Source organism: Vigna umbellata, chromosome 5, assembly GCF_029865625.1.
Source record: "Vigna umbellata cultivar VRB3 chromosome 5, Vumbellata_1.0, whole genome shotgun sequence".
Classification (NCBI taxonomy): Eukaryota; Viridiplantae; Streptophyta; class Magnoliopsida; order Fabales; family Fabaceae; genus Vigna; species Vigna umbellata.
The window spans coordinates 35,423,732-35,448,036 of NC_142169.1; the positions used below are offsets into that span (position 1 = coordinate 35,423,732).

The 24,305-nt window shown below is 31.2% G+C and overlaps 3 protein-coding genes and 1 long non-coding RNA gene across 4 annotated transcripts; 2 read left to right on the top strand and 2 right to left on the bottom strand.

The window, feature by feature from the left end:
* The first annotated feature begins 1,492 nt into the window (after positions 1–1,492).
* LOC124825436 (uncharacterized) lies at positions 1,493–2,266 on the top strand. Its single transcript, XR_007027784.2, has 3 exons — positions 1,493–1,685; positions 1,770–1,861; positions 1,961–2,266. It is a non-coding gene; the product is annotated as an uncharacterized LOC124825436 (long non-coding RNA).
* A 1,102-nt stretch (positions 2,267–3,368) lies between these two features.
* On the bottom strand, positions 3,369–4,420 carry LOC148198190 (EPIDERMAL PATTERNING FACTOR-like protein 1). The gene is made up of 2 exons (XM_088091890.1): positions 3,933–4,420; positions 3,369–3,855 (listed from the first exon to the last, which is right to left on the bottom strand). The coding sequence occupies exons 1-2, from the start codon at positions 4,071–4,073 to the stop codon at positions 3,610–3,612; spliced, it is 387 nt and encodes a 128-aa protein (XP_087948016.1). The 5' UTR covers positions 4,074–4,420; the 3' UTR covers positions 3,369–3,609.
* Positions 4,421–8,038: 3,618 nt separating this feature from the next.
* Positions 8,039–13,369, bottom strand: LOC124825446 (uncharacterized). Its single transcript, XM_047298050.2, has 13 exons — positions 13,099–13,369; positions 12,953–13,022; positions 12,276–12,418; positions 11,890–11,991; positions 10,887–10,958; positions 10,709–10,800; positions 10,532–10,613; positions 10,324–10,416; positions 10,056–10,120; positions 9,708–9,720; positions 9,544–9,624; positions 8,635–8,743; positions 8,039–8,542 (listed from the first exon to the last, which is right to left on the bottom strand). Exons 1-13 carry the CDS (start codon positions 13,282–13,284, stop codon positions 8,442–8,444), a joined length of 1,209 nt encoding a protein of 402 aa, XP_047154006.1. The 5' UTR covers positions 13,285–13,369; the 3' UTR covers positions 8,039–8,441.
* Positions 13,370–19,870: 6,501 nt separating this feature from the next.
* Positions 19,871–23,763, top strand: LOC124825442 (ras-related protein Rab11A-like). The gene is made up of 2 exons (XM_088116623.1): positions 19,871–20,209; positions 23,010–23,763. Exons 1-2 carry the CDS (start codon positions 19,977–19,979, stop codon positions 23,446–23,448), a joined length of 672 nt encoding a protein of 223 aa, XP_087972749.1. The 5' UTR covers positions 19,871–19,976; the 3' UTR covers positions 23,449–23,763.
* The last annotated feature ends 542 nt before the right edge of the window (positions 23,764–24,305 follow it).

Below are 24,305 nucleotides of genomic sequence, written 5' to 3' on the forward strand. Positions count from 1 at the left end.
ATGAGAAATTATAACAAAAGTGTATGAAAGAATAAAATTATTTATTTATTATATCTCACTTATATTAAATATTTATTCATTTTTATTTAAGAAAAAAAAAATAGTCAGTAGAATTTCTCTTTTAAATGTATTTGAATTAAACCAATTTGCACATAATTAAATTGCACAAGAATTTGCACATAATTAAACCAATTTGCACAAAAAAAAAACTGATTTTTTTAGCTTAGGTTACCTTTTAAAAATTATAACCAGATTGTTTTAAAATAAACATAGCAAATAATTTTTAAACTTGAAAAATATGTTTTAAAATAAGATATTTTATTATTAGTCGAAATAGTCTATGGGATATGGCTAAAATTGGTTAATCACAAGCCTAAATAGAACAAGAATAAAAGAAATTGAACAGTAATTAAGTTGTGCATGACAAAAAGTCGATGGAAAGTTACAAGTACACTCAAGTGTATGGTTTTTTATACATTTAATATGTGTTTATTACAACATTACTGACATTAAATCTTGAACTAATTATAACATGGTAATATTTTTGGCAAGTACCTACTGATTAGTTGATATACATATTATCAGAACAAATTTTGGCACCTTGAGAGAGAGTTCTGAGATTCGAGTGTGATGCGTGCTAGTGGAGGTCAACACCTTATACAACATGTTGGGTCGACCTTGATTCAAAACTACATAAATACATGCATGTATATATATATATATACATGTTAATAAATTATCCGTATGGTAGTTCAGTAATGGATAAACAACACACCTAATAAGAGGTGACATAATAGATCGAACAAACAAAAAATCTCATTATAATGAATCTTAACTCATAACTCTAATATAATGTTAAAAAGTGTATTTTAAACCTAACTCAACATTACAAAATTAATTTATAAGATTATGTTTAGACTACTTATATATTATAAAATTATCATCTCTTCAATAATATAACTCATTTTTTTCTCATGATATTTTGAGTGTCAAATTAATCAATAAATGTATAATGTTTATAGTAAATTAAGGATACTATGGTGAAATATTTGATTTATCAAATCGTAAAAGAATTAGAACTGGATATATGGATATAAATGCAAAGATTATGGATGGATAAATTGGTTCTTACGAATCTACATCCCTCTTGAAAATATCAATGATAAATAGTTTAAAAGTTTAATTTTTTTTAAAAAAAATATTATTGTACAAAAATTGGTTCACAGGTTACGAATTTTATTTTTCAGTTCTTATAATTATACAAAACTCATATTCAAAAAACTGTGTAAGAATTGTTTGCATCTAAGACTTAAGAAATTTGACCCCTCTAAGTTGATGTGAAGGAATTCAATTTCCTAAATTTGCTGTGATTTATTCCTTATTTAACTACTGCGATTTATTTGTTTCTTATAAAAAAAATATAATTTGTTTGTTTCTTTTATTTATCTTAATTTCATTCTTTTCTAACCAGGTTCTTCACCGTAGATGAAAAATAATTTCCAATAAATTTCTTTACAAGAGACAATGTTTTAAGGTGCATTTAAGTTACTTTTATTTTAAAAAATTAAAAGCCGAACCCTACACTCCCAAAACCCTTTCCAATTTTCCCCCATTGCATTCCCTCTCTTGCGACTCTGTTTCTCTTCTTCTCTCATTGCTCATTGTCTTCCATCCTATGTCGTTAGGTTGGTGTTTTCTTTCTCTCTTTTCTTATGTGTTTTTCCATTGATAATAAAAGGACAGTCTCATTCTGACAAAATCATAACCAGCGTTGAAAATGCGATGGATCCTTAACCGGTGTTCGAAGTGGTTAAGGTTTGTCGGCGTTCGACTGCGGCTAAAAGTCCTCGACGAATTTCGGGTAGACATACTTTGAATTGCGGTTCGAATTTTGATTAACTGTACAGTTCGAACGATGTTTCACTGTTGTAATCTGAAATATATTCTTAAACTTTGCTAGCTGCGATGAATAATCGATTCTATCGCCACTCAACCACCGAACCACTTGCACGAGAACACACCAAAACACCAAGAGATCACAATTCTCGCAACACCAAACCACGGAAAAAAAAAGAAGGAACAGAGTGAACGCGGTGGGGTGCGGCCAGAATCATTTAATGCAAAGGGTATGAGAAATTTGGAGGTGCAGCCAAAACTCAGGGAGAATTAGTCTTCATATGTGAATTTGTTTCAAAATATGTCTATAGATCATAGTTTATTGTGTATTGTGTATCAAGTATTGTGTGAAATTTAGTTTTTGTTGTTATTTTTGTTTTATATATTTATTATAATTTTTTTAATAGACTTATACTAAACAATTAAAATTTATAAAATTATTAATTTTATTTATTTTAAAAAAGATATATTTATAAAAATTATTATTTTTATTAATTTAATTAAATAAAAATAAATTTATTAAAATAAAGATATTTTTATGTATTATAACTGAGGTAGAATTCTACATAACAGATATTTTTTATGCAAAAATATCATGCAATAAATTATCTCGTATTTTATATATGGAACTGTTTGATGTGTGATGGGTGCTTTAAGATATCGGTTGATAATTGAAAAAAGTAATTTTATTGTTTATTTAATTGAATATTTTCTTTAAAATAGTCAGAATGTCTCATGATATTAATCAAGCATTATTTATCATTGTTGTATACAGTAATTCTATTTCAATTTTTTGTCTTCTGCAGAATTGAATACTAGTGGTAAATACAAGTGAACAAAATATATAATAAAAAAAGCTCAATGGACTGTAATATTTTAATAATGCATTTTAAACAAGGGTATTTTTCTGGGTTTTCAATAGAAGAATTTTTAGTTAGAACATTGACATTACACCTCTAACCTTTATAATACACACCTCTTATTTTTTATGAAATTATTTTTGGGACCTATAAAACTTGAAAAATCAATTTCTGGTATAGAGTCAACCAATATTCCATTTTACAAATAAAGGTGGCAGGAGTCATATGCTTTACAGGGGATTAAAACTGCAATTCATTCTTCTTTGTTACAATTACAGGTTCCATTCAGTACAGGGGATACAACTACTTCTATGGCATCTTACAAATAATACAAAGAGTATTCAACAACTAATCTAATAATATATTTGGATTTCAGTACCTACTTAGATATTTCTCCAACAACCTGTTAGATCATTATTATTATTATAGATACCAAAATTATAAAAAAATAGATTCAAAACACAATCATAAAGTCAGATTGCAACTTTTAACAAATTCTGTCCAATTTCAAACTTCAATACACACAGATAAATGCTGCGGCAAATGACCCTCTATGCAAAACTAATCAATCTCATTGACCCTTCAACACAAAAATATATAAGAAAATAAATCTAAGAAACAAATTTTGGAGTAAAATCGATCTTTCATGTTGATATTGTATATCATTATTTATTATAAAATAATTTCACCTGGTAGTGAGATGAACTTTCCTAATTAAAAAAAGAACAACATAAACAGCTACAGAGGTTTACAGAAATTTTGTCGGTGGCTTATCAAATGGAAAAAAAGAGGAACAATTTTTCATTCTACAGCTGTGACAGTAATCTATCTCCATGAGAACATAATACAATTTTTAAGGGTTGAAAAAGTGGTCACCACAACTACATTTCCAACTCATTGGCTTGTAATTGGAATAGCTGTTACCTTGGAGAAGGAAACCTTGCATTGCAGAACTCGGAGAAATACCTGCTGGGTGGACTCGGTTGTGAGTAGGTAAGGATGGAACTTGCACTGCCATGCATGGATGACACTGGTTGCACTTGTTGTGGCAAGAAGGAGGCATTGAGCCTAATCTGTTTTTCTCCTCATACGAAGGGTCCTGCATAAAACAAAAACCCAACTGAGTATTTTTAAACAACAACAAACACAAAATTTATGACTTCTATTAAAGCCTACCTTTGGAGGAATTGCATGATGTGGGAGCATGAAACAAGAAACTGGACACAGCAGATGGTGCAGTAGAAATGTAATAATAATTGCAACAGGCAAGATGGTGATTGTGGAGTTCTGAATTGGATTGAATGAAGCCATTATCATGAATGCCTATCATGTCATTTCTTGATGTCATTCCCAATCTATACCCAAACACTTATAATAAATTGAAATGTTAACTGAGCTGTGAGAGATGGTGATAATACTCTACAAGTTGGAGAGGGAAAAAATAAAATGGTTTTGGAACTTATTTTTAGGTTTGTGAGTGATGAATGCTTTTTATTCCTGTGGCCTATGGAGAGAAGAAAGAGGATGTGCATCGATCAGAGGGTGCGCGTTGTGTTGGCAGAGTAGAGAGAGAGACAGCAGACAATGGACAGCGAGAGAGGGAGCAGACTGTGACAGAAAAAGTGAAAGGAACAGTTCAATAGAGATAAACAAAATGGGAGAATCCAAATCAGTATCAAGGACCCATTGCCCAGTGATCTATTAGTAGTTGTGACTGATTCTAAGTGGCAGGGTGGAAAGAGAAATTTTTCTTGTGTGTATAAGTGGGTAAAATTTAAAAACACACATTGGCAGGTGGTAGTTAAAATTGTCATTTATTAAGCTATCTAATTTTTGTAACAGTTCTTGGAGTGTCACGGTATTGAGCATTGAGTATCTTTGACTTGATTAACGTTTTACAATTGCGAGTTTTCAATCAGATTATGGCTACTCATGCAAGTAAAGGGGTGCTCTATGCTATGGAAACAAGAAAGTATCATTAACACTGAGAAGAAAATGAATCTATTTGACCTAAAAGACAAAAAGAACTCAACTCTGTACTGAACAAAGTTGTGTGAAAGAAGAAATTTATAACGTCTAATTAAGAAGTTACAATGATTTAGTGGTTTGGCATAATGATTTAGTTGTTTGACACCATAAATGGTACCAGTACATATTGAGGTTACCATGTTTAATACTTTATGATAGGTGAATAACGGTGTGGAACTTCATGAAATTTTGGATCATAATAAAGAATAATCAAGTTCAGCTTCTCTACAATCCAAACATGTGCTAAAAATGCAAAATGTAATTTAATACAATAAATAGAAAAGTTGGTTATGAATTTTTATATTATCTATCAGCATGAATTTTAAAAAATCATTACTTTGTTTATATAGTGATTAGTGACCTTAACCCTGTTTTCAAGAGTTAATTGAATAGTTACAACTGGGTAGATTTATTGTTCAAATTTGTACAGTCATATATCCCACAAGTCAGTGGTGACACTTTTAGGGTGTTATTAGACAACAGCATTGAAATTCTTTATCTGTTAATAAAAGAAAAAAATGTCCACTTTTTCCTTTTATTTTTTTTTATAGATCATTTAATCCCATGTGTTCTGGCACATTTTGAGTGAAAAAATATAACATCAAATTTATTATACTAACCCTTAATTTTACACTAAGTATAAGTTAATTGTCATTATTATAAAATTTATAACATTTATATCTATGAAAATAAAAAATATATTTTTTAAAAATAAAAAACTAAAGTGATTAATGCTTATAATTTGAAAAATGTTTAGAGTTTACTCAAATGTAAAAGAATAGATAGACAGTTTATTTCACACAAATTAAAACAAAAATAAAGTTAAAGAGTACATGAGTATTTTGTTTTATCAGTTTTCTTTTTCAGGTTTGAAGATTCTTCACAGCTTGCAATTTGCCAAATCTGTCACCGAGAAACAGATAGGGAAAACGACAGCGAAGAATTAGACGTTGTAGATATCATTTTACATTGAGAAGATTAAAAAATATTTATTTACTAAAACAGTAAACTATTTTCGCTTTATTTTTCTGAATAGGATTTTTCTTAGTTTTTATAACCACTACAAAGAAAGTACAATAATATATTGTTTTCTATATTTTTTCTGAGATTTCCAATTTGGAATTCAATTAATTTCTCAGACAAAAATGTGATGCAAAAGACAAGGACAGTGAATTGTCTCTCTAATGTGCACATGTACCTTCCTAAAAAAAAGTACAATAATATATTATTGTTTTCTATAATATTTCTGAGATTTCCAATTTGGAATTCAATTAATCTCTCAGACAAAAATGTAATGCAAAAAACAAGGACAGTGAATTGTCTCTCTAATATGTACATGTACCTTCCTCAAATTTGAGGAACCATGTTAGTTTTGTATTTTTATAGTATAAAAGTTATGCCATTTAGGAAATGTAATAAATAAAAATAAAGTATAAAGAAAGTAACAATAATTATAACTATTTAATTAATATATACCAACAAAAAAATCATTGGCATAAATGCATGAATGGATTTGTTTTTCTAAAAATTGGGTACTGACTTTTAGGCTGTGTTCGCATGAACCGAATTTACTGTTCATGCGAATTTGCGAGCGAAGAATTCAGCTCGTTATGCGTTCGGTTGGAGTGAAATGCGCGAACGGATTTGCGATGAAACGCGGGATGGTTGCACTCTTCAGTCACCCGCGGTTGTGAAGAGATTTGCGCGGATTGTGAGCGAAATGTCGCGTGTGCCCTCGGTTAAGAAACGCTGGAAACGCGTAACCAGTTACATGTTCGCGTAACCGGTTACGCGTTCGCGTAACCGGTTACGCGTTCGCGTAACCGGTTACGCGTTCACGTAACAGGTTACGCGTTCGCGTAACCGGTTATGCGATTTCCTTTTTTTTTTTCAAGTTTTTTTTATAATTATTTTAATATTAATAAAATTAGATATATTATATTTTTTAATTTATTTTTAATAAATTGATTATTATATTTTCTAATTTTTTTTAATAAATTGATTATTATATTTTCTAATTTATTAAAAAAAATTGATTATTTAGTTTTTTTAATTTTTAAACATTAATTTTATAAATTATTCATAATTTTTTTTCTTTATAAACATTTTTACAATTAAATATAACATTTATAAATAACATTTTATAACTAGGGACATTTTGGTAATCTTTAATTTATATCAATTAAACTAATTTTTAAAATCTATCACATCAATCAAATCCTACACTAATTCTCACAAACTTTACTTCCAAATCCACTCTCAATTACCCACAAATCCACTCAAAAAAACAACAAAAAAATTACCCTCAAATCCACTCAAATCCATTCAAATCATCTCCCCCAAATCATCTCCCCCAAATCATCTCCCCCAAATCACTCCAAACGAACACAGCCTTAATAAAATTCAAATGTAAGTGGTATGTGCAATCATTGGAATTTAATTTTATAAATATTTATATATATGATTTTAGATTGAGAAATCAATCATGAGTCTGAATTAATTTAGACTTAAAACTATTTTAATTTTTTTTCATGAATTAAAAACTTTATAATAAGTTTTATCGTTAATTTATATAAATTAGTATTATTATTTTTTTATAAATTAATGTTATTCTAAAATATTATGTTACTTCAGAATCAATTTTACACAGTCCATTTAATAGAATCAATTTCATTTAATATCATGTACTAGGTGGAAACATTATTTGATAAAAGATCTGATAGCATACATTTTAATTTTTTTTTTGTTATAACTTTAAATAATCTCTCCAGTCACTGAGTAACTTGATTAAATTATATGCATGGTCATGGTCATAAAGTGATAAGAAGTTCTTATAAACTTTGAAGAACTAAACTATAAGAAAAATTAAGTTCGCATTAAATCATCATCTATAAAAAATGAAACCTACTTCAATCTTTTTTCAAGTTAACCACATATTTTATACAATCCATCATGTAACGTTTTTTTTATATGTCATGTCATGCAGTCTTATTTTACACTTCTTCGTATCTTTCTTTAACCAAAAAAAAAATACAATTTTATTGAACAATACATTTTCTCTTTCCATTTGATTAAATCCAAAAGAATCCTTATATAGTTCACATTATCGATAAATGATAAAATCAGAATGGTTACACATGTATTTGGTTAGTCTTATTAGAACAATCATTGTTATGCCAAAGTTACATTTTTTTTAAATACATTTTATCTTGAAAGAAAACTCTAGGTCAAACTTGCATTAATATTAGCTACAATGTTGTTGAACTAATTCTTCATATAAAAGCATTTATGATCAGTAAAATTACTTTTGATTTCTTTCCCCTTTATACATCAGAAGACAGAAGCATCTACCTTAAAAACCAGGAGAATAAAAAAAAAACAATATTTACTTTCCTTATGCGTCACCTTGAAATACCACTATCAATAACTCCAGCTAGAGAAAACACAGTTTGAAAAATAAACAGATAATCACCAACATAACTTTTTTAAGTTTATCTTTTTGCAAGTCCCATATTGCATGTGTCTCTTTTCTCTTTTAATTTCAACATATCAACTTGAACTCATCACTTGTGCTGGATCCTGGTTTCATTGGAAAGACAAGAACGTGAAAGCATTATATTTGAAGGATTACCTGATGGACACAGTTCAAGTTCATACTCATGAAATATCTGACTTCAACTTTAATCTATACAATTCTTCATCCTGAATCAAGGTTGGAAAAGTCCAAGTGCCAAGCGGATGCTCTGATACCTTTCCACCTAAAAGAATTCAATTGCCAGTGAATAATGGGCGGGCATGGTTTTGTTATCTTATACCTATACTGCTAGAATGACTGACTCCAGCAAATTACCTTCTTTCGTGGCTTCTGCACATCTTTTCTGGTAGTTCAAAGAGAGATGTGGATCAAGTGATTTCAATAAACATTCATACTTGTCTTCAGCCTCACTAATGTGTTTTGCCTGGAATAGAATTTGACGTTATATCTCAAAGGTATTAAGTATATGTTACATAGCTACTATGATTATGCCAATTTTAATTATCAGGCAGGAATAAAACAAACTCATTAATATAGGCAAATAACCAATACAGACCCTGTAAAAAAATATGACAGAATTATCAAAATTAGATTGATAGAGCTTTTCTTCTCTCAATATACGTGAGAAATGACAATGCTCTCTAAGGCTCTAACAAGAATATTATATTATTTCACTACACAATCAGCAAATGCTTTCTTGACAAGGTTTGACTCCAAACTCTAATTGCACCTCCTCTCCCTGTAAAAGTGGGTGGTAGAGTGGTCATAAATTCATTACTCCCTCATTCATGTTTGCCACTTGAGGTTACGCATGACAACAAGAAATAACATGTCACATTAGTTTAGGTATTTAGTTCAACAATCCTGAAAGAAAACAAAACATAAGAATGCGAAATGCTTGACCACACTGTATCTATTTGACTGTAGATCAGCAAATTTTAAGAGAAATGCGAGTACATAAACGACACTCTATTTTCAGCACAGGTCTAAGGCTAGTCCTGCTAAATAACAAGGGCCTAGTAGTGATGGTGTGTGTGTTTAAAAAAGTGTCAGAGTGTTTTGCTCAAGTATTTCTGATTTTAATAATAGGTGGATATTAATCTTGCTGCTGCATACATTATGAAGATGGTTCAGTCAACCAATAAACTTCAACAGATCATATGGACTTCCATTAGCAATTATATAAATTAACAGCACTATTTGTAAATAGTTTGAAATTCTCACCAGCATAGCAGGAGCAGCTAAAGGTCCAAATATTCGGATAAACATGCGCAAAATATTGAAACTGTTCTCTAACACGTCATCCTGAACGACGGTTTTCAATCAAATCAGGACTCAGAAAACATTACAACAAATGGTGGTTAAGAGATTAGGAGAATTGAACACACCTCATAATCATACCTGCAACATCAGGACAGAAAAGTTATGTATAATAAGATTATAAGTAGAAAAGTAACAAGAAACAACAAAAAAATTAAGGATAAGTTTGGTATTATCTGAAAATGGAGATGGGAGTACATTTTTTGTCTTAGACTCTTTTTTGGGTAAAGAACTTTGCTACTTCTATTGTACAGACTGTGAATCCTTAAAATAATATAAAGAAGTTTGCTGATGAATTTACTTAATACCTACAAGTTGTGAATCCTTAAAATAATATAAATAATAACAACAAAATCCTGCTCAAGTATGGGATATTATGGTATGCAGCACCAACTGAAACAAAAGATAGTACTTACAGATCATCAGAAACTTCCACTAGGAACTCCGAAATTGAGAGAAACTCCATGTGCAATTCCTCTACCTTCCAAAAAGATTCAGAAGAACACAATTATCCTGAATTCATACATTTAGCTAAAAATATTTTGTTTTTTTATGTAGAAATTCATGCTGCTGACAATATTTTTGAAGAAAATTAATGCCTACCTCAGAAAATGTGTGTGCACAGGTCAAAGGTGAGATGAATAATGCAATATCTACTAAATATCTTTTGCTAATCAGTTGTACCTTAGTCCCTTGCAGTTCGTAGAGAAGAAGATTTAGCACTCGATAATCAAAAGACTTTAAATGAACAGCCTTCATCACATCCTCAACAAGAATCTGAGTAGCAATAATTAATAATTGAATATATTACAAACAAGAAACTTTAAAAAGGATTTGAATCAACATATATACACTCTGAAGAAAACGAAAAGTGCATAGGAATTATGTATACCTCCGCCTTGTTTATTAGCGCAGAACAAAGTTTTCTTTCGAGAGCCCAGTACTCTTCTCCATGTCTAAGTTCTTCTCTTATCCTTGTCTCATCAAGGAAAAAGAACATTGAACCAAATTAAGCTAAACCTTAATTATTCCCTGGGAAATGTAAGGAAAAAGAGTGCAGAATAAAAACCTTTCTGTCAAAAGGCCTTTGTGTTCAAGAATAGTCACAAGTGGTCTAAGTGGGTCGTTTGAAAAGCAAGAAACAAATAATTCGGTTTCCCTCTACATTTAAAATTAAATTACATGAGAAAACTGAAAGTTAGTACCTAATCATCAACATTCAAATTGCCACTGAATAAATCAATCACCTTATCTTTTGCTCCAAATACATGCTTTTCATTGTTGGGTGTTTGTAGCAATTTCTCATTCATTTTATCAAGCTGCATGATAACAGGGACGGGTTCTTAGTAAAAATAATAGCTTTTTCAGATTTCGTACTTACTATTGGAATATATAACTAAGTCCCAAAGTAACACTTACAAATATGAAAAAAAAATGTCAAAACATATGCTTCCTAATAGGAAAAAAAACGGTCCACTTCATCCTCATGCATTAGTTGAATGCAATATTGCATAAAAATTACACCTTCACAAACTCAAAGGCCAAGTAACCCACCGAAACATTTAGGTATGAGAATAGGAATTTGAGCATCTTAATGCAAGAAACGGCCATTGAAAGGCTGCACAGGGTAGTGAAATTTAAGCAACCAAATCTTGCTTTTGCTGAAATTTGAGGAGTGCGTAGTTTCTTAATAATAGTATTCATGTGTTAGAGTGCATTACTTCACCTTTGACTTTGCTGAGATGAGACACTTGAACAAAAATAAAATGCAAATAAAAGCGCTTGTGAACCTAGGTTAGACATCAAACCCAATAGAACACATGTTGGAAATGGGAAGTATCACATGTGCATTAGGACTGTTAATAGGAAGATAACTGATATCCTTTTGACAGATGAAATGATGATCCTTATATAGGCCAAGCCCAAAACAATAGAGTCATACAGTTCAATGTCAGTTATCACCATCGTTACTTCACACTCAAGAGATACGCCTTAACCAGTCACTCCATGATAGCACAAAATATCTGTCATTTCAATTGCTATAACGACATTAATCCTGAAACATGTGGAATGGCTCTGCGTTGCCTTTCATCTGGCTTGAGGAGATCTATCTATTTTCCCCTTTTGGGACCATTGATCAGCTCCACAGATGCAGTGGAACCACATTTATGAACCCTACAACTTCAAAACAATAATTGACTTGAATAATAAAAGAGTGACCGAATTTAATAACATCAATCAAGCATGTACCTGATAAATATAGCTCTCTGTGAATGAAAGAATAGGTAAGTGTTTGAAGATATATTGTGGCTTGCTTACATCCAATCCATGAAACATTAAATAAGACCTGCACTGAAAAAGAAAAGTTCACATTAAGATACGAATCTCAAAGCAAGTTTTAAAAGCATGGAGTGTTAATTAAATGGTATCAAGCCTTCCACAAAATTACTCTCGTAAATTGTTTGTAGTGAAAAAAGCTTCAGTGCAGACCCGATGTATGCCACTTTATTCATCTAATAACGAATGTGGTAACTGATGGCATAAACATGATATTATAGGGATACCAATAAAGTTTTTCTGTTAAGAATACTCACATTTTCTACCTAATCAAGCATTATAACAAAATATACACTTACAAAATCCTCAAGGGTAGAATTTGCCATTTCCATGGAGTCCAACCCAACCACGGGCATGTTATCATTACAACTTTGCAATAAACTGTATTCTTCGTTCTGATTGCAACTAAGCAAAGCATCTCCTACAGGACTTTGTTGAAAACCTAAGGTAGAACTCAAAAATATCACAAAAGTAGAATTAAAGAATGAAAAAAAAAATATGATCAACAAGTTTAAAAAGTATTGTATCAAATGAACATCAGCACAAGTCATGGTAATGCAGCAGTGGAAGGCATTTAATGCACCACCCCCCGCAACCATTGATAGTTAATATCGCTATCCAAGAGGGTATGAGTATCAAAAGACGCGTAGGATAATTATGTGTGAAGCAAATGAAAGACTAGTGCTTCATAGTTAGTTGCAAACTTTGTAGTATAAAACCAATTTCAGCTAGTGTCCTTTCCATCTCAAAGAAATCACGAAACGGGATAGAAAAATCGTACTACTACTATCTCTAAGCAAAATAAATGATAATGCCGCCAATAGTACATCTATTCTTATAAGTTTTTAACAGGAGCCAGATAAAGAACGATCCTGGATACAGAACATTCTATCCGATACATGTAGAAAAAAAAACAGTAAAACTAATAAAAAAACACACACATGAACACGATAAAATAGGCATGGCAGTGCATTACCAGAACTTTGTTCACTGGTGGTGGTGAAATGATGGTGTTGATACGCGTCCTCGAGGAACGAAGATGAGAGCTCCAAGAGGGAAACGAAGCAGTTTCAAATTTCACTTCGAATCATGGAAATGAAAAAAGCAAAGAGTGGAACTTACAGTGGGGATAAAAAGGGAAAGTACGGAGCACTTGTCGTTGATGGCAAGATCTCCGCAGGGTTGGATCATGAAGATAATGAAATTAGCGAGGAAGCGATTAGAGTGATGATTGGAGTTTGAAACTCCTCGTGATTCCATGAACTCCAGCATCCTCTGTACCTTTTCTAGTTTTCGTAATTCTTCCATTTCCCCTCTCCGCCCAGAACAAATTTTTGTCACTCAAGGAAATCAATCTCCAACGTTTTCTGTGAACGAGAGAAAATTAGGTAAAATTAATCTTTTCATTCCCAGACATTTTTATAAATGGTATACCTATTTTTCTTGAGATTTTATTTTTTCTACAGAAAATAATTTTTCTTTTACCAAACATATTATTTTTTGAGAATATTTTTACTTTCCAGTAAAAAATATTTTTTTAAAATATAGATTATAGTATTTCTAAGTTATTTAAACTTTCCATTGTTATTTTTTGTATTCTTGTTTGCGGTGGTGTCTCGTTCTTTCCCTGCTTCTGTCCTCTAAAATTAGTTATTGAAAATGTTTTGACATAATAAATTTTAGAAATAAAAATACAAAATGAAGCAGCGTTCCCAAGAAATAACATGGAAATGTTTGACATATTATCAAAATATAATGTGGAAGTTTATTGAATAATTAAACTATCGACACAATTTTTAAATTATTTATTTTTTAAATAGACTAATGAAATTTTATGGAGAATGCTACATAAATCTAGTTAAGAATTTACAAATTTTTTGAATGTAGGGTCTTCTTACAGTTGTATTAATATTTTTAAAAATGTGTAAATCTTATAATATTCAATAAAAATCTTTTAAATGGTATAGAATATAGTGTAAAATTAAACTAAAATAAAATAAAGAACTGAAATTTTATTGAATTCGATTAATTTTTTATAATTTATATAAAAATGTTAGTATTCGAGTTTAGATATATTATTTTTATAAAAAATATGTGACCTTTTAATAAAAAGTTACTAAAATTCTTCAAGAGATTTTAAACCTTTTATCTCTTTAGTTATTGAACTTTTGTTTCTCTCATCACATATAATTTTTCTTTCTTTTTATTGAAAGGAATGTCAACATTTAATATAAAACTAAAATAACCAACTGCTAGGAAATATACCAAAATACTCGTATTTAAATTATTTACACCTGTCTCAAACGTTTACGTTGGTCATTTCGTCTTTTCAAAATTTCAGTTTTCTTTTAATGTTTGAGTTTGAGATTTTATTTGGTTAATTTATTTTATGGTTTTAATTATTATTATCCAGTTTAATTGGCATATTATTGACAAGTGGTGTTATTTTTCTATATTCTTTTATGTGTGAGAAGACACTAAGATCATACATTACTTTATTATTGGTAAGATCCTACTCTTTCAATAATTTTATTTTGTTTATAGAAAGCAGATGTTTAAAATAATCAAGTTGAAGATCATAACACTTAACCATGTAAGGTTTTCTTTTATTTTATTTGTTTGCACTAGAGAGGAACTCTTATCCTAACAAGTGTAACTTGTCATGGTTTTTTACATCTTGCAACATCTTTTGTTCATTAATATTATTTAGGTGATGCTTAAAATTGTGATGTTAGAAACTTATTATTCGAACATAAAGGCAAGCGAATCGTGTTCTTTAATGATAAATATGAATATATATCTTTCAATATTGTACAAAATGATTACTATTATTTAAGGATATAATAAAATGGTTATTATTTATATGTATTTGTTTTCCAGAAGACACTCTTGAGACATATAATCATGAGTTAGAATTGCGAGTTAACTCACAATTCTATTTTTGTTATACGCTTCAGTAGTATTATCTATATAAACGAACACACTTTTAAATTTATTTTTTTAAATCTTTAAAATATTTTTGTTTCTTGGACTCTTTTGTACCCACATAATGTAATTAAAATTGGGAAAAAGAGTTTAATCACTTTCTCTAAAGTATTTGCATTTGAAATCTTTTCACAACTTTTGATAAGATGTGTAAGGTTGATCATCCTTTTAAAATAATGTTACCTTCTCATTGTTTTTTTTACGTTCAACTCGTGTAGTGAAATCTTCATTTTCTTCACCTTTAATGCACTTTCATTACACTTTTCTAATATTTTTCCCATTCCTCCTTTGTAATGGTTGCAAGTGCTATTATGTCAAAGCAGATTATGTCCACACGTGGAAGAAAAACAAAACTTAACCGTTCTTTTCTCTATGTAAGTAAGAAGCCTCCAAACTCGTGTTAACAATCAAACTTCATAATATCTAACACGCTTTGAAATATAAACAACACCCTAATTTGCATACACTACTCATCTTAATTATTTATGTAACAATTTAAAAAAAAAAAAACTGTTTGACCCAATTATCATTAGAATATGCAAAACATTGATTAATCACTAATATACGTATGATTAATCATATACAATTAATTATAATTGGAGATTTACCTTAACTAAAAATAAAATAAATTTATAATACATAACTGAATGTAAATATGTTATAAGATTATTAATAAAATTAATTTAAACTTTAAATTTATATTTTAAAATAATACTAAAATAATTTGAAATTTATCATAATAAAATTTATTATTTACTAAGTCTATATCATGATTCATTAATATACAATTTCATGTTCAAAATATAAATATTTTAACATAAATAATATTTTGAAGATTACACATTAACTACAAATATATAAACATATTTATATTATATAAATAAATATAATTCTTAGCTCACAAAGCCATTAACTTAACAAGTCTATCGATTTAAATTACTTTGGTAAACATATTAATTCCACTTAATTTATTGTACCAAAAATATTCCCAAATAGATTCCTTGTCCTTGTGAAAATCGTAGAAAAGTTTCGTATATATACCGTATCTATACACATAAAAAGATGAGTTGCCATGTGGATGTGTGCATATAATAGAGAAAAAGCATAGTAATCATAAAACATTGAATCTACGTCATTACGTGAGAATGATTAGGAGTTTTTTTTTTTAATTTTATTTATTTCAAAAAGATAAATAATAGTATAATTTGATACCGAAGAGGAATTTGAGAACCGAGTAAAAGAGTAAAAACAGACTAAAGAAAAGGAAGAACACATAAATATAAAGAATTAGAGAAATCGAAACCATAATCTTTTACAATGATAATTAAACTAGTTACTTAATTATAAAAAATAATGCATTTAAAAATAATTTTTTAGAATTAAAAAACTAATTTTAATCGAATTGAACATGTTTTTTTAGTAATTTTATCCTCATTAATTTTTATTATAGTTCATATATATTTTAGCTATGGTTATATAATTTACTTATCTGTTCAATCATCACTTAATTATTTAAGAGTTACAAACATGTGATCAATAAGACCGCAAAAATAAATAAAAAAATTGTATACAAAATAAAACATAAAAAGATCCATATAAAAAATAAACTAGCAAACTATAACTTAAATAGTAAAATTTAATAAAGAGGTTTTCAAAAGTGCAATTTCTCATTTATTTTATTTTAAACTTTATTTTTTTTATTACTTAAATAATAAATCAACATTTTTCACAAACTAAAGTAATAATAAAATTTATATTTACATGTAACATGTCAGACCTCGTAATTAAGTAACCAAACCCACCTGTCTAATTTCATTTATTACATCCAAAACTTGCTCAGAAACACTAAAAACGCACTTAGAAAATCCTCTGAGCGGACGCCAGGTGTCAATAAAAGAGAATCAGGAAATCAGTTAGTGGGATACAAGTGTCAGCAGGAGAACGGACGTTCGTTTTTAAACAAAACTGAACCTTCTGAAACCCGCGTCACTCTCCTGCATGCACCTTCTTCTTCCCAAACTCAGACTTTTCATTTCCTCCTCCTTCTCTCTAGAAACCCTCCCTTCTCTCTACCAAAGCTTACCATTTTCTTCTCCGATCAACTTTCAGAAACCGTATAAGTGTTCCTAGCGGTATAAGCTTCAGTTTGAACCAATCCGTTCCTCGTTCCGAAACTGGTAAGCTCATCGTCTCTAGCTGTTCGTTCATTTGAGCATGCAAGCCAAGTTTTTGGTTGCACTCGGTCACCTTCTCTGAACCACTCTTGATTTTCTGTATTTTGTTTAGTTTGAAGAGTTGTTTGAGCTTTGTGGGTAGGAGAAATCGCGTCTCTACGAACTAAGTTTTTGACTGAAGCAAGTTCGTTCACTTTAAGAGGTAAGAGAAGCTTATTTAATTTAATTGATACTTGTATGTTGTATGAACGTATGATATGGACTGAATGTATGAGATATATGCCGAATGATTATGCATGAATAATCACTGTATGATGAATATGGTATATGTTGGTTGAAATGTATGTTGATGGTTGATACGTATGAATATGAAATGAGTTATCACTTTGAAGTATGAATGATTAATGTGAAATCATATAAAGTTTGTAAAATTGATATGAAGCTATAAAATATGAGCTGATATGATTGAAACTTGAGATTTGAAATGGATGAAAATCTGAAATATGAAATCCTTACTATGATAAAATACGTTCGTCATCGTACGGTCTTATACCGTTCGGTTTCTAGTAAAATGCTTAAAAAGGAATCCTTTCATTTGGAAAGAGTTCTGATCGAGAACGAACGTCCCGTGAAATACTATGTTTGAGCGTTCGGCTCATCCTAGTGGTACCCGTATATTTTAAATTAAGTCATAATGTATTATCCCCTTATACTTTAAAATTAGTAGCGCTCGGTCTTATACTGAGCGTTCGCCCTCATTAGTGCTCGGTCTTATACCAAGCGTTCGTCCTAATGAATTATTGGTCTTATATCTAGCGTTCGTCCTAAGTAGTGTTCGGTCTGATACCGAACGCTCGTTCTTACCTTTGATTTCTAAACGGGCGTAAATAGCGTTCGTCCAACTTATTAATAAATGTATATTATCGCGTTCAGTCATTGACTGGCAGTCGATTCCTTTAAACGAATCGTTCTCAGTATAGCTAATTGCCCATCTTGTTGCATCTTTATCCATATGGATTCGGCCTGGAGTCTTTGTACTTAAATTATTCTGAATATTGATTGCATCGCTCTAGAGTCAGTTCATTCAACTGATTTGAGTAGTAATGATGTTCGTCAAATAATCATATGTCGACTTATTCTGATTGGAAACGAGTTTTTCTAGATCTCGCCTTTAACGTTCGTCCTCGTCCTTCAGAGGGCTGAACGTTTGTTATTTTATGCCCTTAAAACTAAAGATGAAATTGATGATAACTTATAAGATTTTAAAGTGTGAATCTTGCATTGAGTGATTATATGATGATGGATTTTGGACGAGCGTTCCAGGGAGGAACGACTCATGTATATTGAATATTGGAATTGGTAATGTATGAATGTGGACAAAGCTTGGCCGACGTTTCATCCTGATGTTCCGTGAGTACTCGTCCTCACGTTGAGGGGGTACGTCATGTGTGGGAACGGAAGGAGGTCCTAGTCCTTAGGAGTACTTTGGACGGAATGGACTAACCTCGGGTGGCAGCTGATGAGAATTCCAGTTACTACATCACCCGGGTGCACGAACGTAGTAGCTACACAAGATTCATACAGTCCGGACAGTCAGTCTAGCATCAGGGTTTTGATGGAAGTGTCTATTAGAATGTATTTGATTGTGCTGGTATATGTGATTGTATGTTATTAATTGAATTAAATTATATAAGCTTACCCTGTGTATTTTCCTTGTGTTGTCCTGTATCTGTACGTCTGTCCTTGTCCTTGCAATGATCATCCGTGTGGATGTGAGCAGAAGGAGATGCCTTGTTGGAAGAGGCGTTGGAAGAACAATACTTGGGGGAAGAGAATTTAGTAGAAGTCGAGGTGAAGACCGAAGAATAGAACGCTCGGCTTGTGTTTACTTATTTTTGTTAAGTGGACGTTCGTCCGTTTTTGGTCTTTATGTTTCTTCATGATCGTTCGGTGTTGGTTTTGTAAACTGTTCGATCAAGTATGATTAAGTTGAACGTTTTTATTCATATTTATCTTCTTGTAAGGCCGTTCGGCCAGAACCTGTGCTTTCGTTTTAATTAAGACTGATTTGGTTATCATTAAATGTGATTAATTCTACAATATGGTGTTTACTGTATTTTTGGGATTTTACATAACATGAGGTTGTTATTCATTATTTATATTTACCCATACATAATTATACTGAATTTTCTAAAATTAACAAGATAATATTAAGAAAACACTTACTGAAACATCATTACCGTTGTATTTCACTTTGTATTGTTATTATTATTAGGATAAAACACAGTTAAACAAATTAAAATTATTATACTACAGCCATAGTTGTTTTTCTAATTATATTAACAATAAAATATGTGAAATACTTTTTTATTTAAATAATTATTCAGACATATTATTATATATATATTTTTTAAAAGATTAGAGAATACCTTTCCCATGTGTGTACGTTGAAAAAATAATATAAAAAAGGAATTGCCGTCAAGACGATCAACGAGATAACTCCACCCAATGCAAAGACATTCGCTGGCCACACTTTTTGACAACTGTTATCACTGTAATAAAGCTGTTTTCAACCATTCTTCCCTCCCTTTCGCTACACAAATTTATTTTATTTTATTCTCAATAAAATAAATGAAGCTTATAGGGACCAGCGCCCAATACCATACCGCCACGTGTCATATGAATCCCACTACACTACTCTGTTCCACACTTAATAATCCTCCAAATTAATCCAAGCATTAAACAGTTGCTTAATCAATCGCCGACCAAGCTCAATTTGAAATAGAAAGAGCCACAAATTTGGGAGTGAGAAAGAAGGAGAAAGTGCATTTTACCTGAATAATGGCTAGTGCAGGAGGCTACGGAGACGCGAACCAAAAGGTAGATTACGTGTTCAAGGTGGTGCTTATAGGCGATTCGGCGGTGGGGAAGTCGCAGATACTTGCGCGATTCGCGAGAAATGAGTTCAGCTTGGATTCGAAGGCCACAATCGGTGTCGAGTTCCAAACCCGCACTTTGGTGATTCAGCACAAGAGCGTCAAGGCTCAGATCTGGGACACTGCGGGACAAGAACGGTTCTCTATCTCTCCGTCTTCTACTTCTCTTCAACTATACTATACTCTGTTATTTTCTACTTGTTTCGTTTCGTTGTTTTTGTTCGAAGTAAAACCTAGAGGATTTTAGTGGAAGATTTTGTAGATCTTTTTTGTCTTGTTAGGTTTTCGCTACGTATTGTATCTGTTGATTGATATGCCTTTGAAACAATAGCTACTGATCAGTGCTTACCTTCTGTATGCTCTGATCGCGGCGAATTATTACGCAGTTTAACTCTGAGTTAGATACTTAGATGTTAGATTTGCTTGCTGAGTTGATCTACTCGTCTGGTCGTGGCCGGCGGAAGACTTGATCCTCGGTTCAGTTTTTTTAGTGGTTCAACTTCGTGTTTTCCGCCAACTTAGTCTGTAGTAGTGAGTCAAACCGAGTTTGACTTTGAATGTTTTGCGTGTCGCGGAAGGATATTGAACTTTGGAGTTTAATTTTTTGTGCTATCATTGATTGCATGTTGACGTATCCTTGAAATAGTTTGACGAATGACCACAACAGAGGTCAGAAATTAAAACCTAACTTCATCTTGTCACCAACCTTTTGCACTTGTTTGGGACAAACTCATGGGTAGGGATCGTGTACCTCGATGTCTTGTTGGATGTGGCAAGAACTCTACGATTGTAGTCGGTGGATGTTTGAGTACGGACTTGAGGGACGTATAGATAGCCTATCTCATATGAGTTTATATGAGGTATTAGTCTGTTTGAAATTATTTTTTAGTGATAAGTGAATTATCTCCACCTTATCTTTAAAGGATTAGAAGATTATCTATTGATTATCCATCCTTATATATAAGAGAATTATCTGTTGTTATCGATTGGACATGTGTGGTGAGAGGGGTGACCTAATTGGACCATTTGAAACCAGGACTGGGAAGAAATTATTAGGACTCGAACTATTTAGATTTCCATGTCTTTGGTTCCCGTCAATGTTTATGCAATACATTCAAATTTTATAATTACAAAAAGGAATTAATAATGCTTAACCATGTCTCATATATAAAGACTAATAGCGATCACAATTGTCTCAGACCTGCCAATTTCGTTTGGACGAAGGTCAAAACAACATCCCTTTTCTCAAGTTGTTTTGGGTTTTGTCAAGGTTTTCTTGCGACAATTTGAGTATTGATGTGGACTGTGTTGAACTCAAAGTTTGTTGGAAGTCCCACGACTAGAATAAGACAATTTCATAGTATATAAGTGAGTGAAAACCTCATCTTATAAACCGATCTTGTGGGATTAAGTAAGACTTAAAGTCCACTTCAATCATTATTAAAGCCTATCTTAGCGAGATTCATTGTTTGTTGGATATATTGTTTAACCACCTATCAGATCACCTATTAATGTTTAGTGTGTTGGATATATTGTTCAGTCACGTATCGGATCACCTATTAATGTTTAGTACCATGTACGAGATATAAAGAAGTAAATTCTATAGAATAATTTTCACAAGTAAATATGTATGTGTCACCTGACTGCCCTCTCAGAGTTTATACACCCTTTCATGGGACATATTAGAACCTCACTTGGAAGTGACATATCTGTTAGAATATTCCTAGTTCATATGTAGTGTGCTATTACAAATTTCTGTTCGGTGTTTGAATCTGTGTTGCACTGTTAATGCAAGTGTATTTGGAAGGAGAATACCTGTGTAATGGACCTGAAGGTTAAGAGTTACCCATACAAACTCGTGTTAAACCTAAACCTACCCTTTGAAGGAATTCTGGTTGTACACGGAGTGAGAATAAACTCGTTGCTAGTAGGTAGGCCTATGATTATATTTTGTACTATTCTAAAAACCGTTTCTTCAATTTCTGGTATCTTTTGTGAAGTAATTGTTGTTAATGCCTATCGATGCAAAATTTCATGTGCTAATTTGTTTAGTAGTATAAACTTATTTCATTCTGTACAAGAGAGAGGAATGAAATTTGGAATGAAATTTATAAAGCAATTAGGAGTACATTGAATTTTTTCTGTTTATAAAGAGAAATGAAATTTATAAAGCAATTAGGAGTACGTTGAATTTTTTCTACGTTTATAATTAGCTGTCATCATTGCTCAATTTCCATGGGATTGTTCTTTTAAAATAATTATTTCTCAGCTTTGTAGTATAACAGAATCGTTGGGTGTAAAACCCACGTACGTTGAGATCTCAACACAAACAGAAGCATCTGTGACCGAATTGACCATCCACAGTAGTATGTATAGATTATGAATATATGCAAAAAAATTGCGCTTGAAGGGGGCTTGTGCGTGTTGCTAAAAGTTTAACCCACAAATTTAAATTAAAACATTATCAATTTCTTACTTCTTTGGCCCACTATATAATATCCTCTTTAGTAGACAATCTTACTAGAGCACGTTGGATGCGATCTTATTTGTAGAGTACTTTAGTTTTTTTTTTTTTTTTACTAAATCGGAAACGTGAGAGCTTATCACTCAATGAGTTTAACTCTTTAGAGGAGGGTTATGAATAAAATATTTGGCAATTATGGTTGAGTATATTAATCATTGGAATTCATCTGTATATTGTCAAGTTTAAAAAGTTAAAGCAGTATGTATATTTTCAGCCTAGTTATTTTAATTTGCTGGATGTTATGATCTTTTTGTACGGTGTATATTTTTAGGTTGTATGTGCTTTTTCAAACTTTACACTGTTGTCAAGTTTATCTCTGATCATTTCATGGTATCCAATACCCATGGTTAACTTACCATTACTCCGAATACTGATTGCAGTTTGACCTGACATATAAATGATTTTATTCTACAGATATAGAGCAGTCACAAGTGCATACTACAGGGGTGCTGTCGGGGCAATGCTGGTTTATGACATCACAAAACGTCAAAGCTTCGATCACATACCTCGCTGGTTAGAAGAACTGCGTAACCATGCTGATAAGAATATAGTCATTATTCTTATAGGAAACAAAAGTGATCTGGAGAACCAGCGTCAAGTACCCACAGACGATGCAAAAGAATTTGCCGAGAAAGAAGGCTTATTTTTCTTGGAGACTTCAGCGCTGGAATCGACTAACGTTGAAACAGCCTTCATGACAGTTTTGACAGAAATATTCAACATTGTTAACAAGAAGAACCTAGCGGCTGGTGATAATCAGGGAAATGGCAACTCAGCATCACTGTCTGGTAAGAAAATTATTGTCCCTGGTCCTGCTCAAGAAATCCCCAAGGGGAACATGTGTTGTCAGTAATCCTGAATTTATTTATAATTTGTTTAAATTTTCTAGATTTCATGGTTGTGTTCCTATCACCAATTTTTATTAGTCTGGTGCATTTTATTTTGTATATTTTTACATTATTTAAAATTTATTTTGCATGAGTAGCTCATTAAGATCAAGAGAGGGAAGTAATTAAATGTTTTTATGTTAGTAGGAATAGAATACATGTAGGGCGGACTGAAAATCATCATCCTGACAGTGCTGGTCTTCCTTGACTTTAAGCGTGCTGTTTTAGATATGTTTATTGTTATTTTTCAATTAAATTAAAGTTTCATCTCATTAATCAGTGCTGACCTTTGTTGTGCTGGATTTAAAAAAAATATCTTAATCAGAAAATAAAACAAAATAGTGGTAATGATTTAAGCTTAAATCTTTGGTAGGTAACTTTGTTAGACTCGAAATAGAGTTGATTGTAAAATGCCATGCTCGAAGCCTGATATAGCTTGATGCCTTGTGACTCTATTGCAAGTCCGAGTTTGCACAAATAGTTCTTTAAAGTTCAAGAATCATGACAAAGGTTCCGGGTCTTGATAAATCTGAAATAATAAATCTTGTGGGATTGATACCAAAGTCCTTGGTCTTGGATGACATTTCCAGATAAAGCAACTGTTTTAATACCGCATTACAATAATAAAATTATAATATTTTAAACACAGTAAAATTTGCTAAACTTTAAAATAAAACAAGAACATAATAATACATAAAATTTAATTTAAACTTAAAAAGTACTAAAGCAAAAATAGCTTCTCGTTTAAATTGAAAGCCGGTAATGCATTTGTACTAATAGTACTTTAACTATTAAAAATTTGCAAGATTTTAAATAAATTAAT